At 35.5% G+C, this 18209-nt stretch overlaps 1 protein-coding gene across 9 annotated transcripts in view; it reads left to right on the top strand.

Moving 5' to 3' along the window:
- The window catches only part of CACNA2D1 (calcium voltage-gated channel auxiliary subunit alpha2delta 1), a 484525-nt gene that overhangs the window by 254130 nt on the left and 212186 nt on the right, over nucleotides 1–18209 (top strand). For all 9 annotated transcript variants that reach the window (XM_044386064.3, XM_026504644.4, XM_044386072.3 and 6 more), the window contains exon 4: nucleotides 2165–2224. In XM_044386064.3, the coding sequence (XP_044241999.1) occupies nucleotides 2165–2224 (60 nt within the window). The remainder of the gene's footprint in view (nucleotides 1–2164; nucleotides 2225–18209) is intronic.

Genomic DNA, 18209 nt, shown 5'->3' with positions numbered 1-18209 from the left:
ATCCTATACATATGAATATTTAGCTGTTGTTGTGTTGCCTGTTAAAAATGAAGACTTGTTTTCTGAATTTTGTCAAGAATATGCCTTCTGGTTTATTTTCTCATTTTGTCTTTTCTTTCTCTATCTTCCCATCCTGAAGTTTTCCTACAAAGACGTTGCTTCCTTTTCCACTTAATTTTTATTCACTTTAGACTACATTTTCACACTGAATTAAAATTTTCAAAAGTATTATGTTGCAATATTACTGAAAGGCATACACTTTTCCCTTGGTTTTTTTGTTTAGCTCTTTGTTTTTGTTAGGGATAGAGAGCCTCTTTTGGTTACTCTACCTGGTCTTATTTCTCACATTTAAAATGTCTCCTCCTCCTCCTCTTCTTTTTCTTCTTCTTTTTTTTTTTTTTGAGAGAGAGAATCTTAAGCAGGCTCCAAACTCAGTGTGGAGCCTGATGTGGGGCTTGATCTCACAATGCTGAGACCATGACCTGAGCCAGAATCAAGAGTTGGACACTTAACTGACTGAGCCAGCCAGGCACCCCTAGTAGCTCTTCTTTTAATCCATGTTTGCCTAGTGGCTGATAAACTGAAACCGTTGTCATTTTAAGCACACTGGAGAATTTTTCTTTTAAATTCATCTGAGGAATTCTTAACTTTAGATCTCCCATTTGGCAGTATTTTGTAGTCATCAGTAATACCTACTTAATAGTTTAGTAAGTGAACAGATCATAGTATTAAGTAACGGCATCATAATCAGTAACGAATATAAAAACTGGCATGAAGATAGGTTCCCGTTGTCTAGTACAGTCTGGACTTCTTCGGAAGAGTGCTCACTGAAGTATAGTTCACAGTGAAAGATCACAGTGAAAGATCAAAGCATGAACCAGTAATCCACTACAAGATTTATACTTTTCTAAAACCTAACCTATTTATTTCTGTCTCTTAAAAATGAATTTAATATTTATATTTATTATATTTACTGTTATATTCTTCCTACTTCTGCCACTGTCCTCTAGCTGTGTTGGGGGTAGGCCTCCGCTGAACTTCCATTGAGCCGTCTTCTCAAAGGGGCATGGAATGCAGATGGAATCATAATGATCTAAGTTAGATAGCTCCCATCTGCATTCCTGACTGCCTACCAGGCACTGTTGTAAGCACTTCACGTTAAATCACTCATTTAATCCTTTCAACCATCCACAAGGCCTACTTTGATATTACTCACCTGAGAAAACAGAAGAGATTTAACTTTTCCCAGGTTTGCACAGCTAGTATGCAGCAGGGTTGGTATTTCAATCCAGGCAGTCTGGTTTCAGACCCGTGTTTATCCACTGTCTTGTAAAAACTTATCACACGCACAGTCTGACAGTAACTCTGAGACATACAAAGAGAAAAATCTGAGAACTATTAGAGAAAGAAAAAATAGAGATTATCTATAAAATGTGACTAGCAGACTGACAACAGACGTTTTATCTCCAACTGACCTGAACGGAATAACGTTTTAGAAGTGCTACAGGAAAAGTCAGGCTAGAATTCTCGAACTACGTTAACATACAAGAGCAAGTATGAAATAAGGCCTTTTTCAGATGTGCAGATTGTGACAGTTTGGTACTCATAGATTTTCTGTGAAAGAACTAATAAGAATGTACTTCAGCAAGAAGGAAATTACTACATTTTTATGGCTTTTGGTTAAAAAAAAAACCCTCAATATGCTATTAAGAAGGTGCCTAGGATAGTGCTTAGCATGTATTGATTGGTCTCTCAGTATCATTTCCTTTCCGCTTATATAGAAACATATGCTATGAAGGTATTTACTAAAAACAGGGTTCTACCAAGATGAATATACTCTACTTATTAAAGCTTTCTCTGAAACTGAAATGTTAATCATTGAAAGAAAGTACTCATGGTGTCCACATCTTCTGATGACGGCAGAGCTAGTAAACCATGATATTCAGGAATAGTAGGTTATTTATATTAGGTAAGAGTAAATGCACATATGTCAACTTTAGTAGGGTAGGTTACTAAATGATTGAGAGCTTATGAATCATAAATAAGGAGTTTCTTTTGCTTTTTATGTCCTTATAATTGATTTGAAAACCTCAGTGCTTTATGTATTCACAAGTATATATTCATGTGGTCATTTGAATTCTAAGATATAATGTTTCCTTTTCAGCGCTTGGCTTTGGAAGCAGAGAAGGTTCAAGCAGCCCACCAGTGGAGAGAGGATTTTGCGGTAAGGACCCTTTTTAACCAACTTTAATTAGTGACGTTTTGTGCTTGATCATTATGATTACGTTAACATTTTTTAGTGATAGAATCTTAACATGTTATATGAGCAAAACTCGGCTATATTTTGTTAATTTAAAAAATTTGCTTTTGGGTAATCAGGGCCAATAAGTTAGTCAAATGTTCTTGCTTGTGTTCCATATTCAAACAAGTCTTTTGAAATGTTCTCCTATAATCAAAGTTATTTATAAAATTAATTACATTAAAATGGAATTACATTATAATATCTGAATCACCATCGTAGATATTGGGGATACACTAGTTGAAAAACAAGTTGCATTTAACAACTTGGGAGTTTGTAAGAGGTGATATGCATATTACAATCACCTTGGTGTGGTGTGCAATGTGATTGAAATAAGAATGAATGTATTAAACTTTCTAAAATTTAATTTGCTCCGCTTTAGCTAGAAACAATCTTTCTTTTACTGTGGCCTACTTTTAGAAGTTCCAGCTGATACTAGCTTTTCCATATATATTTTTGGTAAACTTGTGCGCTAAGAATTACTAAGCTAATTATACAAATAGCAAAAATTCTCCTCATAATGAGTTTTGTCTGTTTATCTCTCTTTCTCTCCATCCATCCATCTTCTCTTATCTATCATCTGTCTTTCCTTCTTTGCATCTGTGTGTCCATCCATCTACCCATCCATCTTCTTTTTTCTATCTCTATATCGTGTATCCATTCCTATATCTATTCATACATCTGTCAGTGTATCCAGTCTTTCAGCTTATCAATCAATTGATCAATCAATCTTACATCTAGGGACACCGTGGAGAAGTTTGCCCTTAAGAGTTAAAATATTTATCTTCTATGTTTGAATTATTTTATTTATAGTGAAAATCTCTGTAGTTTATGAGCATAGAAAAATTCCATATTACTAATTTTGGGGATGTTTAAAATAGAATTAGAGTGTGAGTAACAGCTTGGTACTATTAAATTGGTTTTAAATGTTTTGTAAAAAGTCTCAGATTTGAAGGTAAGAAAGTTGTGCTTCAAAGAATATAAAATTGAGGCTTAGGAATTAGCACTTTTACTTTGTGTTAGCATGATTATGTTATACATCAAAGGAAAATACACTACATGATATATCATTCACTTATATGATGATGGTTAGTCGTCCATGCTTCATGTTTCTGATGTTATTTATTTTTACTATCTTTTCCACAAATTTATATTTCTTAGACCAATACTTAGTCTACCAGCTAGAGACTCTATTTGACTATTGTCAGTTTGCTTGTTTCTTTTACTCATTTGGTCATATTGCCTGAGTTGTTGGTGTCATGTGGGTACCGGCTTAGTCCATAGTTGTTTGTCATAAGTAGGTTAAGAAAGATCAATTTGTCATCCGTAATATATAGAGAAAAAAACTGGTGACTGAGAAGCATAAGTTTGAGTCTTGTGGGGAAATTGTAAGCTTATCCAATGAAGGGAGTTACAATATTGTAGTTTCTTTGAGATGAAAGGAACACAAACTTGAGTTTTTTGTTGTTGTTTCTCAAATAGACAAAAAGCAGCCAAACTAATTTGTCCAAATAAATATCCTTTTGATTCATTAATATTAAATGGAAATTGCTCTTTTCTCCCGTCTCAGAGGTGGCATAGTAAAAGCAGTATAAACACATACTGGGTATAAAGCTAGACCCTCTCTTCTGCTTAGTGTCGGGATAGTACAATTAGTGTTGTTTTAGTTAAAATTTTGAATAATTCTTAGAACTCAAGAAATCACTAAGTTCACACAGATCAGCTTTTGTAATATATAGATTCCGTTGCTGTTCATAAACTTTTCTTTGTGTTAAGGGAATTTGGTAATATTTCTCATAGTCGCTTATTAGTTATATGTCTCTTTCAGTTTCCAAAGGAGAAACAATGTGGTCAAATAAAGTGGCACTCAGCGATATCGTAATGCCATTTATATCATTGGTGTTGTTTTATTTAATTATTTTGGTATAACTTTCTGGTTGTAAGGGTTTCTTTTCCAGATGCGTTGTAAACCCCTTGATATTGTAAAATCATTAACACTAAATTAACATTTTGGCAGTGACTATTTCTCCTTGCAGAAGTAATGGGCAAACCTTGTCCATGACGCAAAAGCTCTCGATGTGTGTTGGCCATGACCACATTTACTGTGTCCGAGCCATCATCAGTTGTAAGGCACCCTATCATTTATGTATTGCTAAGAAAGAAAAAAAGAAGCCAATTAAATTATGATGCATCAGCAATTTTAAGATGCATTCTGATGTGTCAGATGTCAAAATATGAAAAAGCTTACCTTGAAATGTAACCCCTGTTCTCTGCTCTCTCGGTACCTGTGCCCACCGAGTAGCACTGCTAGGATCAGTCACGCAAGAGGACACATTGGTCCCACCATGACACAGAAGCCATTACTAAATCTAACCCAGTTAAATAGAAAGTAAATGGTTTTCTCAGTAAGTGTTAGGAGTTCTTAGCAAATAGTGACCACCATGTAAGAGAGTTCTTGGACAAATTCTGTTCTTAATTTCCCCCTAGATTACCTCACAATTTATTTAGGACCTATGAACATATTGATTGACATCAAAAAGGATTGTTAAAGGGAAAACAAGTTAGTTCACTTTAGAGCTCTGTCAACTCATTTCCTGAGTACCTTCCTTGAAGGATTGTAAACAATGTGCACAGAACACATAGCTGTCCCAGTTTACGCACTGAGAATTGATATTTTTCTGTCTCTTACCATGCCAGCCATACCTAGTCTTCACAAAAGTCCTTCCTATTTCAAGAGCCCTTTGAAATATCGAAAGTTACTCTATGTTTGAAGAACAGAATGTAAATGCAGATTGCCTAAACTCAGGTATTGCAAAAATAAGACACACTTTCCTTTTTCCTTTTCTTCCCCATGATAAACCAGATGATGCGTTAATGCATGTTATGTAGCAAGGGTAAACAAATCCTTCAAAGCCATAAAACAAATCAAACTTTAATTTGTGGCTAGAAACTAGAAATCATCAACATTGAATCTCCTCTTATTTAGGAGACCACCCAAAATAATTGCAAATTTTATCAGTACTTTAGCCAAACATTTAAAAATGTTTAATTTGAAGGTACATGCTACCATAATTCAAAAGGTCCTCTTTTTAAACTTTATAATCCTTTTATCTTTTAAGATATTTAACTGTTTGTATCAGTGTGATAGTTCTTTAATGCCACCCGTTAATAATTTAACAGTAGGATGATTTAGAAGGCAGAAATCTTTTCCTAAAAGATACGTTATTATGTCCCAAAGATACAATATTCTGATTCTTCCCTCCAGTATAAGTAGGCAAAATTCATTCATATTACTTAGGCAAAATGTTGATTAACATTTCCTATGCTTTAGCGTAGCAAAATTCCAGAAACAGCAAGAACAAAAGGCAAAGCACTAAAATGCTGAAAATGTTGGCAACAAGCGAAGGCCCATGTAATTCACACTCTCCCTCAGCGCCACTCAGTTCCCAATTGAATGTACAATTGAGCTAACAAAGGGCATATACTCTAAATGGATTAAGATTTATGCAGTCATGCATTTACAAGTTCAAACCAATATTTGTAAATAAGCTGTATCTACCAGCTGCCTTTCAGGTCTTCACGCACCTTATAGGTGTTAAAGGTGACATTTCGTGTCACTTATGATGGACAAATTATTAAGGGCAGGTGGGAAAAGAAAAAAGAGCTTAGCAAACTAATTGTTCTGCATGCAATAATTGCTGTTATTTCTACCCAACAGATCTTTTCCAATTGCATTTGAAATCTCATTTGATTACATTGCAATGGTTGGTTAACTTAAGCAATTTTGTTTCTAACTAAGCCTGCGATATTAATTGTACTTACACATGTATAAACATAAGGGGTGCCTAATTTGTATTTTAATAAGTAGGATCTTTATGTATGGCTTATTAGCATCAGTTTGTTACTGTGCAGACTGAGTACAGACGTCTAGAAATTGGCCAGTAAATAAAACATTTGAGGAGCCTTTTTTAGCTTCAGCTTTACAGAGAAACCAAATTAGAAGGTGAAAAATTTTCTAGTGAAGTTGAATGTTATTGAGTGTCAATCATGCTAACTTGGTTCTAATTTAGCGTTATTTTTGTATCTTTAAAAAAATCACTGTGCTCAAATTGCATTTTGAAATGTTACTTTAAAAGGTTTGTTTATAAGAGTTAAATTAATAGGTATTGGTGTTATGTATTTAATTACTTCGTCTCTCTTATTCATTTCATGGAAATGCATCTCTTCTGTTGATTGAGGCACAAACAATTGTGAATATGTGAACTGTAAAAACATACTATATTTTGGTTACATTGTATCAAGATAAACGTTGTTCTAAGTTATAAATTGGTGTAGGTTCTGCATGTGGCAGAGCTGTTTTCAGGGATAAAAACTGGGGGAGTGGCGTGCTATATTAGTGAATAAATGAATGAATTTAGTAGATTACCAAAGCGATTTTAGGCTCTGGATAGATTTAGTTGTTTTTTGTTTTTGTTTTTCTTTTTAAAAATTTCTTCCTTTGGTAGAATTGCCCTGTTGGGAAAAAAAAACACTTTAATATATTTTTGCTACATGTCTTTCATCTTTTTTTACTACTCTTTTCTTTTAAGAGTCTTGTCAATCTATTCTCATTATGAAGATAGATGAAAAGGAGCCACAGTGCAAAACTGATTTCCCCCCAAATTCTGGAAAACCAGTTTCATGGGAAAGAGGCGTATTTGTGACTCTCCATTTAGCATAAATGGCGTACCATTGTCTTCCCCTGTCTTACTTTCCTAAATTTTCTATTGCAACATCTCTCCAGTAGCTATTATCATTCTCATATTCTGAGCCTGAAACAGAGTGAACTACTTGACGTTTCTCTGCATTATTTCTTTATTTCATCTTCAGACTTTTTGATGATGTCTGCCTAGAAGTCTCCCCCTGCCTCTCCAATTTCTTCTTGATTTTGATCCCCTAATCTTGGATTTGTTGTCTTCATTCCCAGTATGTATTCCTATTCAAATATGTACCCACTACATTATTTTCCTTTTTCTACTTTCTTCCAGTACTAAAATGTAAACTTCCTGAGGGTAAGAACTGTGACTGATGTGCTGCTAAGAAAATTGTCACCTAGTATGCAATACATAACACAGTAGCCTTTCTGTAATTTTTTAAATTAAAAAATAATTACTTGAAGTTTTGAAATATCTATTTTTACTCTAAACATTATGGTCAGTTATACTGGAGATATAATGAAAAATGTATTTGAACAGCACTTTTTATGTCTAAATATATTTGCCTACAGCCGTGGCACAGTTACAGAACGCTGGGTTTGGAATTATGCAACTCTGATTCAAATTTTGTCTTTGCCGCGAACTTGCAATACAATTTTCAGAAAATAATAGCCTTTTGAATATCACTTTCTTTATATAAAAACTCTTGGTTTTATATTCTCTACCAGTATGATTATTTCTGTTAGTTGCTCAGTAATCGTCTCTCTGTGCTTATAGCCTTGTCTCTCTACCAAGGAAGATATTTTCCAGCAACCTCATGATCTGTCCATGTGTTCACCAGCGGGTTGACAGAGGTCCATGAATGGCTGTTCCCTAGTCCAGAGGGCATCTGCTAGCTCCCATGGCTGTTGCTTTCTATTTGCCATCATTGGTCCAATGGAAGAATATGGTTCCGCTCAGGTGGTTGTCACCTGTTGCATCGCAGGCTCCAAAGCCCTTGAGCTTGAGGCAGAGTGTGCTCTCTGCAGAAATAGGGTGAATGACTCTATTTCCAACCGCGGGGGGGGGGGGTTGTTTAGACACCTAGATAAATAATATTTACACTGTTTTAAAAAGAAAAAACTTATGCAAACATCCATTAAACCAAATATCAAATTTTAAACTTTTGTGAGAAGAACAGAACATGATATCCACTCTCTTGACAAAGTTTAATCCAATCCAGTGTTGCTGACTACAGGTACGATGTGTAGCGGATCTCAGTGCTTATTTATCTTGATTACCTGAAATGTTATGCCTGTTAATTCATAACTTGCCATTTCTCCCTGCCCTGAACCCCTGTTGACCACAATTCTAGGCTTTAATTTTATTAATTTGACTATTTTAGATACTTCAGGCAAGTGGAATCATACAGTACTTGTCTTTCTGTGTCTGGCTTATTTCACTCAGCATAACATCCTCCAGGTCCATCCATGCTATTGTATTGCCAAATTCCCTACTTTTTAAGGGCTGAATGATAGCATATGTGCCACATACACCACATTTTCTTTGTCCATTCCTCTGTTGATGGACATTTGGGTTGTTTTCACATCTTAGCTCCTGTGAATAAGCATACAATGAAAATGGGAGTGTTAGTATCTTTGAGATCCTGATTTTAATTCTTTTGGATATATACCCACAAGTGGGATTGTTGGGTCATATGTACTTCTTTCAGTTTTCTTGAGTCCTCTTCATATCGTCTTGTGTAGCGGCTGCACCATTTTGCATTTCCACCAACAGTGTGCAAGGATTCCAGTTTCTCCACATCTTTGCCAATGCTTGTTGTCTAATAAAGACTTAAAGATAAGATCTGAAACTGTAGGACTCCTAGACTGAAACATCGAGGAAAAGCTTCATGACATGGTTTTTGGCAATGATTTCATAGATACGGCACCAAAAGCTCAGGCAACAAAAATTAAGAAGTGAGACTATACAAAACAGAAGAAGCTTCATAGCAAAGGGAACAATCAGTAGAATGAAAGGTAACCTGCAGAATGCGAGAAAACATTGTGACCATATATCTGGTAAGGGATTGATCTTGAACATACAGGAGGAACTCCTACAACCCAACAGCAAAAATTCCAACCCTACAGGTATTTAATCACCAGGGTTCTGAAGCTAGTTCTCATATTCCCTGTGTCACAAAGTTCCTGAAGAAAAGATTGATTCATTGTTTATTTAATACTTCTCTTCATGAGAGCAGAAACATCTGTCTTTAGGAGTCTTTGAGGAGACGTATTTCTTACTCTATCCTCCTCTTCCTCAATTATCCCTTTGAACTCTTGTCTATGTATTTCTCCTTGAGGAAGCAATCAGTTGACCTCCAACAGATGAGTGAATGAAAACAGATTCCTGATAATTTTCCAGCTCCTAACCTTTATTATCACAGTGCAGGTTCAGCATAGAGGACCCTATTGCTACATTACATTCTAACTCCAAAAACCTGTTGGAGATTAAATGAGATGGTTTATATAAATATGCTTAACACTTTGCAAGGTCTTCAAAAATGATCATTTTAGTAGAGGAGACACTAACTCCTTCTAGATTTATTTCTTCCAAAAAGTTGGCATATTGTTTTTTAATCATTAAGTGCAGCTGATTATGCCTTTTGAAGAAGGAAAATGTGCATTGCCCATCCGTAATAGGCGCTAGATGAATACTTAGTCAACTGACTTAAATTCTGTTTACCTTATATTTCATATAGATAGTACGACTGCGTTCATGTAGATTGACTGCATTTGGCAGTGACATGAGGGTATGGAGGGCAACAAAATTAAGTCTTTAATTATTACTGATGTTTGTCTTTATATTTGTATGAAGTTCTGGTTTACTTGGTGCCTAAAACAGCCCTGGTACACCTTTTTGTAACTAAAAAAAAGGGGGGGTATCTGAATGAATCTTTAGAGGGTATGAAACTAATGCATATATTTATTTACTGTAGATCCTTGTGGACTGGGGCCCCAGGGCAGTAACTCTATTCCCAGAGATAATTTTAATCTTGAGAATTACATCAGATGCTGTAATAATTTCAATTTAGTGGAATTAGGGTTGTGTTAACAACTTTGCTCATATTGCTATCAGAAAGAAAATGTTTCAGGACTTGAAGAGAGCTTTCTTCCTAAAGGCTTAGCACTATGGTGAAACCTTGGAGGTTTAAAATAAAGAAGCAAATTTTGAGGAATAGGCAATTTATGTAGGTCATGGGGTTCTGTCACTAGTAGGATACATTTTGACTTTGGAAGCTGGCTGGGATAGCTGACCGTGGTGAGGACTTAGGGTTTAGCATACTGGTTTACCTGAAGGGATATTACGTATCCAGAATGTAGAAAAGCTGCTCAAACAGGGGTTTGGGTGATGTTGAGAGTGGGTATTGCCCCCAAAGGCTTAATAGAAAAAAAAAACTTTAAGTAGACTGAAGAAAGTTTTGAGATTTCTCTGATTTAAACCTGAGAGGTTTAAAAAAAATGGAAAGAGGGGCGCCTGGGTGGCACAGTGGTTAAGCGTCTGCCTTCGGCTCAGGGCGTGATCCCAGCATTATGGGATCGAGCCCCACATCAGGCTCCTCCGCTATGAGCCTGCTTCTTTCTCTCCCACTCCCCCTGCTTGTGTTCCCTCTCTTGCTGGCTGTCTCTATCTCTGTCGATTAAATAAATAAAATCTTTAAAAAAAAAATGGAAAGAAAACCTAGTTATATTCATCTGCAAGTTTCAAAAATTATGTAACAAAGACTTTAGTACTGGATTTGAATACATATGAGAAAAATGCTATGGGAATTTGGGGGAATGACCGACTCTCACCATCCGTGCAAATGGCCACCTTCTTTAAAGCTTATGCCTTTTGTCATCAGACTTTCCAAAACAGTCTGTCAGTGGGTTTATTCATCATGCTATCCTCTCTCTAATTAATTAACATTTTTTCTTTTACTTTCTTATCAACATACAAACTTGCTCCAGTATCTTCTATCATTAAAATATGTGTGTGTGTGTGTGTTTGTGTGTGTATATCTTGCCTCTTTTAGCTTCACCATATTTGTTTGCTATCTTACATTGCAACTCAGAAGAAAAGTAGACCTTCCTGATCTCTCCATTTCCCCCTTTTCTCTCTGTCAGCCCACTCCAGTCTGACTGCAAATTTCATCCGTGGTTCTTTGTAGTACACATGTGCCTCCTTGTCATCTACTCTAATGGGTATCTTCTGTGTATCTTCATACCTCGTCTATTTATATCATTCTAATGGACCACTTACTAGTTCCCCTTTCTTTAAACACTTTCTTTTCTTAGTTTTCAGGAAATCCCACTGAACCTAATTTTCCTGTTTTCTCACTATCCTTTCCTTCTCAATCTCCTGTTACTATCTACTTTGTCCCAGGACACCTCATCCATTTCACTGCATTTAAATATAATTCCACCCAAGTCTCTTTTCTGCACTTTAGGCTCATTTATCCAACTGACCACTTGCTATTTGCAGTTAGTTGTCTCACTTGCATGTCACTAACATGCTCAGATGAACTACTGTTTCCATGACTTTCTCCCCTAGTATCCTGATCATCTGTTAATTTTCCCATCTCAAATGATGTCCGCTTCTCCCCAGTTAATTTAGCCAGAATTAAAGAGTGATCCTTAATTTCCTTCTCTGCCATAACCCCTCATATAATCCATGTGTGTAAATTCTGTCAATTTCAAATATATCATGCATCTATTTATTTCCGTTCCTCTCCTTTACCCCCCTTCTATGTTCATCCCCCATCCTGCAGAATAATTTTGAAATTGTTAATCAAATTATGAATCAAAGAGTCTACTGCCCTATGGTATCCACAGATTTTTTTATATACATAGTTAAAATAAGATTTTAGGCTCTCAATTAAATGGAATAATGAGGCTTTTTTTAATAGACAGTTTTACAAGATAGTGGAAGACATAGCTTTGCATATCCTTCTGATATAAACGTTTTGAGGATCAAGTAGGACTAACAAATTTAAAAATTTTTAAACCAATAAGACAACTGAATATCAGAGCAGAGTAGGGTAAGTGCCACAAACCTGAATTTTTTTTTTAAAGATTTTATTTATTTATTTGACAGAGAGAGAGACAGCCAGCAAGAGAGGGAACACAAGCAGGGGGAGTGGGAGAGGAAGAAGCAGGCTCACAGCGGAGGAGCCTGATGTGGGGCTCGATCCCAGGACCCTGGGATCACGCCCTGAGCCAAAGGCAGACGCTTAATGACTGAGCCACCCAGGTGCCCCCCGCAAACCTGAATTTTGAAAGCAATGACCTGCTTTTCTCAAACTGCCATGAAAAATGTGCCTATATGATAGCAGCAACAATAAAATTAAGGCAGCACAAGTAATAAGTTAAAAAAAAAAGATCAAATATAATTTTTAGTGAAAATTGCACAAAAATATGTGAAGTTTTATATGTGAATTCAGGTTTAAATTAACAGTTACAAATACCTTTTTCTGCTCCATCAGAAGACCTACTGGTCTGAGAAATACAACTTGTAATTGCTGGATATTATAGAAAATGAATTATCATGGCATTGTAGTATTGTGTGCTACGGGGTATATTATATGTTAATTAAATTATTAAATTACCTAAATTATGAAATTGCTACATTGCAAAAACTGCTTTACTTTGTTACAGTGTTTCACCACTGCATGGACAGTTCTCCTGGGATCTTATAAGAATCACCTGAAAACGCTTTTTTTTTTTTTTCTTTTCAAAGTCTTCCCTTAAGTCCTCCCCACAGAGTCCTCAGTGACTTCCTTGTGTGGGGGTGAAGTCAAGACACTGAGAATCCATCTCTACTGAGCAGTGTAACTGAAGGCATGTAATCTATCTGGCATGTGTGTTAAGACTGAAGAAAGGTTGACAACCACTAACTGGAGGACTCGTAAGAGTAAAAACGATGAGTCTGAATGCAATTCTAAAGCTTAGAAGGGATTGAGTGGTAAACAGATTTGAAGATAGAAAAGAGAAGTGTACTAAGAAATTGGATGATCTAAAAAATCTACTTGGGTTTAAAACCCAAACAGCAATAGCAGCAGTAATCAGGCTTGTTCAGTCACTTTCTTTCTGAAAGAAGAATACCTTAATCATTTTTGTAGGAATATTTCAGGACCGTTACTTCAAAAATCTGAATGATATAGGTATAGATACAAAAGGAAAATTAAAATCTCTCTTAATTGCCACAACTAGAAATATTCCTTGTTTATATTTAGTGAGCATGATGGTGTTCAGTTTATCTGTTACCTCTTTTTTTCATGTATTGTTTCCTGACGTACACCAGGGGGGAAAATATAGTTATATGACTTGAACAGAACTTACAAACTTGTAACAGGAGAGTGCATTCTACTGAGAATAAATCAACATGTTCATGTTTCTCTCCCCTTCCTCCTTCATCCCCCAATCTTATAAAATTATTGCCTTTACATTAAGATTTAGGCTCAAAAACCATAATTCCCACAGTGTTTAATCCTGGTTGTATATTTTGATGGCTTAAATGCTATCATCAGAACTTCTGCAGTAGCTCTTCCATACTGATCTTATTTTTTTTTAATTCATAATTTGATTGAATGGATTTTGTTGTCGATTAGTTTGACAAGGAAGAGCCATAGGATGCTCTAATCCCTGAGTTCTTGCATGATTGAGAATGTCTGGGATTTCATTTTGGGCTTGCAAAGACTTCAGCTAAGTATGCTTTTTTTTTTTTTTTTCCACATCAAAATTTGGGGCATTGTTTCATTGTCTCCTGTTGATAGTGGCTCTAAGGAGGTCTTAAGCCAGTCTGATTCTAACCCCTGGACCCCATCCTGAATTGACTTGAATTTTTTGCTTGTTCCCTAATACATTCTTCAATGCATTGATGTAATGTGTATCAATGTAATGATGCATCTTATTGTTGATTGGTGTCTTTGTGTTCGAGTTTTAATTTTATTTCAGAGATGGGTACTTTCAGCATCTTTCTGAATATTTTTTTATAGTTTTTTTTAAATGCTGTTTTCATCAGGAATATGACTTAATGTAAATCGGACCACCTTTTTTGTTTTCCATAACTGGTGTCTGCTCTATTACAGTCTTTTTTAAGGATCCTTATTTTATTTTATTATTTTTTTTGCTTCATTTGGCATGATTTTTTGAAGCCTGTCTGGAATGATGGTCTTTTCATATGCATCTGTGCTTTCCTTGTTTTCATGTAGCTTTCTTCTCTAAATAATCTGTTTTGCATCTCCCCCTTTTCTGTCTGTTCTGGCAGCTCCTTTGCCAGTTTATAAATAATCTCATCATTAGACCTCCTTTATCTTTTATTTCCTTTCATTATTTTCCTGACCCTCTCTCTCTCTACCCCTTATTTTAAAGAATAAGTCTATAATTTCTCTGAGACTGTAAAGAGCCATGGTCTTAATTCTTATTTTTATTTTAGAATCACGTGTCTTCTGTTAGTTTTCCTTTCTTCCTTTCCCTTTCCACAAAATGGCTACGTATGGATTCCTGACTCTCTGACTAAACTAATGGTCTGATGAAAGATGATGAAGGAGAATTAAAAAGAGAGAATCCCAAGGTAGTTTAGGGCTTCCATTAAGGTGAATAGTCTGAACTGCCTTCCAAAATATGTTCTGTACTTTGCATATTTCCAGATTGTTTTTAATGTTCAAGAAGACTGTGAGACTTATGGTAGAAAACAGTTAAATCATGGGCTTTTCTTGTAGTGATATGATGATTACCATTTCTCTTTCCTACTAGGATTTATTTCCTTTTATGTTCTATAGCTATCATTTATTAGGTAAAAAATAGAAAACATTAGCTGGTATTAGAATTAATTGCATTTTTAAAGCCAAAATAGAGAATGTCCGACACCACTGTTCAGCAAATATATATCTGATTATCCTCTAGATACCAGCTGGATATTGTAAGTTCTACTTTAAATTATTAGAAAACACGAAGGAGGAAATACAGTGTAAGCCAGTGCAAAGATCTAGAAAGCAGAAGAAAAATCGTCTGATATTTAAACAGACACCCTAAAAGTGGTACTATTTGTACATGAGAAGTATTGATTCAGAGTGTGCTTCTGATTCCAGTTCTTTCAATAGAATATTTTGTCATCTAATATTAAGTCTAACATTTTTGACCCATTAAACAAGTTAGAAAATATGATAGTTAAATGGGACATACTCTGATTAATAGGATTGCCAACCTAGGTGCCAGAGAGAGTTTGATTATTTCTTATAGTGCGCTTTTGGCTATTTAATCCCTAAACTACAGTTTCTTCACCAATAAGATGGGAGTAATATTGGTAGCAATAGCATAGAGTTATTTTGAAACTTAGTTGAAGTAATGCATGGAAGCCTTCACAGAGGTCCTTGAGAAGTAGAATCAAGCTTAAATAAAGGAAATGTAAATGATACCACATTATTGAGAAATTGATGGCGCTCAATGTTGGCTAAACAAATATGACTGAAATTTTATTAACAATCAGATTTCGTCTTTTTCCCCTTATATTCCTCCTGCTTGCTTCCAGGTGGCATCAGCCAAGTGTCCCACGATCTGCCCTCCTCAAACACATATACATATACATCAGTACACCTGGTGAGATTGATTTTGCTTGCAAATGTGCTGTTTTTCCCTTTGGAAGCATATCTTTAAAGATTTCCAGAACAAATAACAGTAGAATGTTAAAAAAACAATGGCAGTACAGAATCAAAATACCGAGTTTGATAAATTATATTCTTGCTTTGAGCAGAAACACACGCATGTATATTTTAGCATGGCTATTTTAAGCTGTCAATGTCCTGAAAGCATTTCTGCACTCCAAGAGTTTGTATCACCATTGGAATCCCATTACTTTACAGCTCACAATCGGTAAAATCTAATAAATTTTACATTTCCACACTTTTATTTGAAAATCTTAAGCATTTTTATGTTTTTATGTTCTGAGGGTTTTGGGTTTTGAAATACAGAGCATTAGTTATACTCAGGAGAGAACAGATTACAGAATCCAAGTTGTAATAAATCTAAAATGTATGTTTGATGATTCAACTGCTAAATTCTTTTCTCATAATCCCCGTGCTGGGTAAAAATGACCAAATGATATATTGGAGACGACTACAGCCTATTTCTTTGGCTAAAGGGGAAATGAAGCCGCCTGACAGAGAATATCGATGTTTCTGTTATTTTAATAACATAGATGTTAATCCTGAGGCTTCCCAGAAATTTCTCTAGTTCTTATAGAGTTTTCTTTGAAATTCTTGTTTTTCCCAGTTGCATTGAGAAGTAATTGACAGCCATCACTGTAAGTTTAACACCTCCGGCATGGGGATTTACATATGTTGTGAAATGATTACTTCAATAGGTTCGGGTGATATCTATCTTCTCATATAATTACAATGAAAGAGAGATAAAATAAAGGAAAACAATTTTCCTCGTGATGAGAGCTCTTAGGGTTTACTCTTAACAATTTTTTGTTGGTGTCGTACAGCAGTGTTAGCTATCATCAGCGTGTTGTCGTTACATGTTTTGCTATTGAGTTGTATGGATTCTTTATATATTTTGGATATTAACCCCTTATTGGAGATTTGGTTTGCAAATATTTTTTTTCTCATCCCTGAGGTTGTCTTTTCACTTTGTAGATGGTGTTTTGTTTTGTTTTGTTTTTGGCTGTGCAAGAACTTTTTAGTTTGCTATAGTCCGACTTATTTATTTTTGGTTTTGTTGCCTTTGCTTTAAGGTGTCATATCTGAAAAATTATTACCAAGACCTATGTCAAGGAAGTTTGTTCCTATGTTTTCTTTGATGTTTTCTATGTTTTCATGGTTTTGGGTCTTACATTTAAGTTTTTAATCCATTCTGAGTTACGTTTTCTGAATGGTATAAGATAGGAGTCCAGAGACTGTCTTTTCTCCATTGAGTATCTTGGCTCCCTTGTCGGAGATTAGTTTGATTTGAAATGTTGGGGTTTGGGAGCGAAATAATACTTGAGATGTCTTTGGGGTAAAAAGGTGGTTTTATTTAAGCACGGGGACGGGACCCATGGGCAGAAAGAACTGCACTGATGTTGTGAGGAGAGACTGATTATATATTTAAAAGTTGGTTTCTGGTTAAGGATAGCATAAGTCTCTAAGGGATTTGGAAGCAAGGTTTCCAGGATCTTGAGGGGCTAGCTGTTGTTAGAGAATGTTCATTTACTACTGTCTAGTAAGCTTTTAGTCATGAAACCCTTCAGATGTATATCAGTGGGCCATATGTTTGGAGGATGATTGCCAACATATATCATGTTGGGGGGAGCAGTAGAGATAAAGGGAATTTCCAAAGGGATTTTCATATGTTAAAGAAGACTTAGAGGATCCTAGAGGCTGGGCTAATGTCAAACTAAGGTTGCCGGTTTGCCTTTACTGAAGTATTATAATTGACTCAGTTGAGTTCCTGGAAGAAGATAACTTTGCCTGTCCCAAGTACTTGTCATGGGCTATAAGTTGTAAGGAAGTTTAATTTTTCTTTTCTGTATTTCTTTTGCCTTTGTTCTATGCAACAAGTTGACAATATATGCTTGTGTTTATTTCTAAATTTTTGATTCTGTTCTTTTTTTTTATGCCAGTACCATGCTGTTTTGATGACTAGGTTTATAGAGTAGCTTGAAATCAGGAGTTGTGATGCGTCCTGCTTTGTTTTTCTTTCTCAGAATTTCTTTGGCTGTCTGGGTTTTTTTCAACTTCTGTAAAAAATGCAGTTGGGGTGGGGTGTTGGTTAGGCATCTGACTCAGGTTGTGATCTCAGGGTCATGAGACTGAGCCCCATGTCAGGCTCTGCGCTCAGTGCGAGTCTGCTTAAGACTCTTTCTCCCTCTTCTTTCTCTCTGCCCCTCTCCCTCCATTCTTTCTCTTTCTCTCTCTAAAATAAATAAATTTAATTTTTTTTTAAATGCAGTTGGAATCTTGATAGGGATTACATTGAAACCATAGATGGCTTTCAGTAGTATTGATATTTTAACAATATTGATTTTCCAATCCGTGAACACAGAATATCTTTCCATTACTTGTATCTTTGATTTCTTTCATCAACGTCTTGTAGTTTTCAGCATAGACCTCTTCACCTCCTCGGTTCAGTTTATTCCCAAATGTTTTATTGTTTTGATGCTGTTGTAAATGGAATCGATATCTGTATTTGTATTTCAGAATTTTTTTTTTGTTA

Source organism: Ursus arctos, unplaced genomic scaffold, assembly GCF_023065955.2.
Source record: "Ursus arctos isolate Adak ecotype North America unplaced genomic scaffold, UrsArc2.0 scaffold_3, whole genome shotgun sequence".
In the NCBI taxonomy this organism is placed as follows: Eukaryota; Metazoa; Chordata; class Mammalia; order Carnivora; family Ursidae; genus Ursus; species Ursus arctos.
This window is presented reverse-complemented; position numbering and strand designations above follow the sequence as displayed.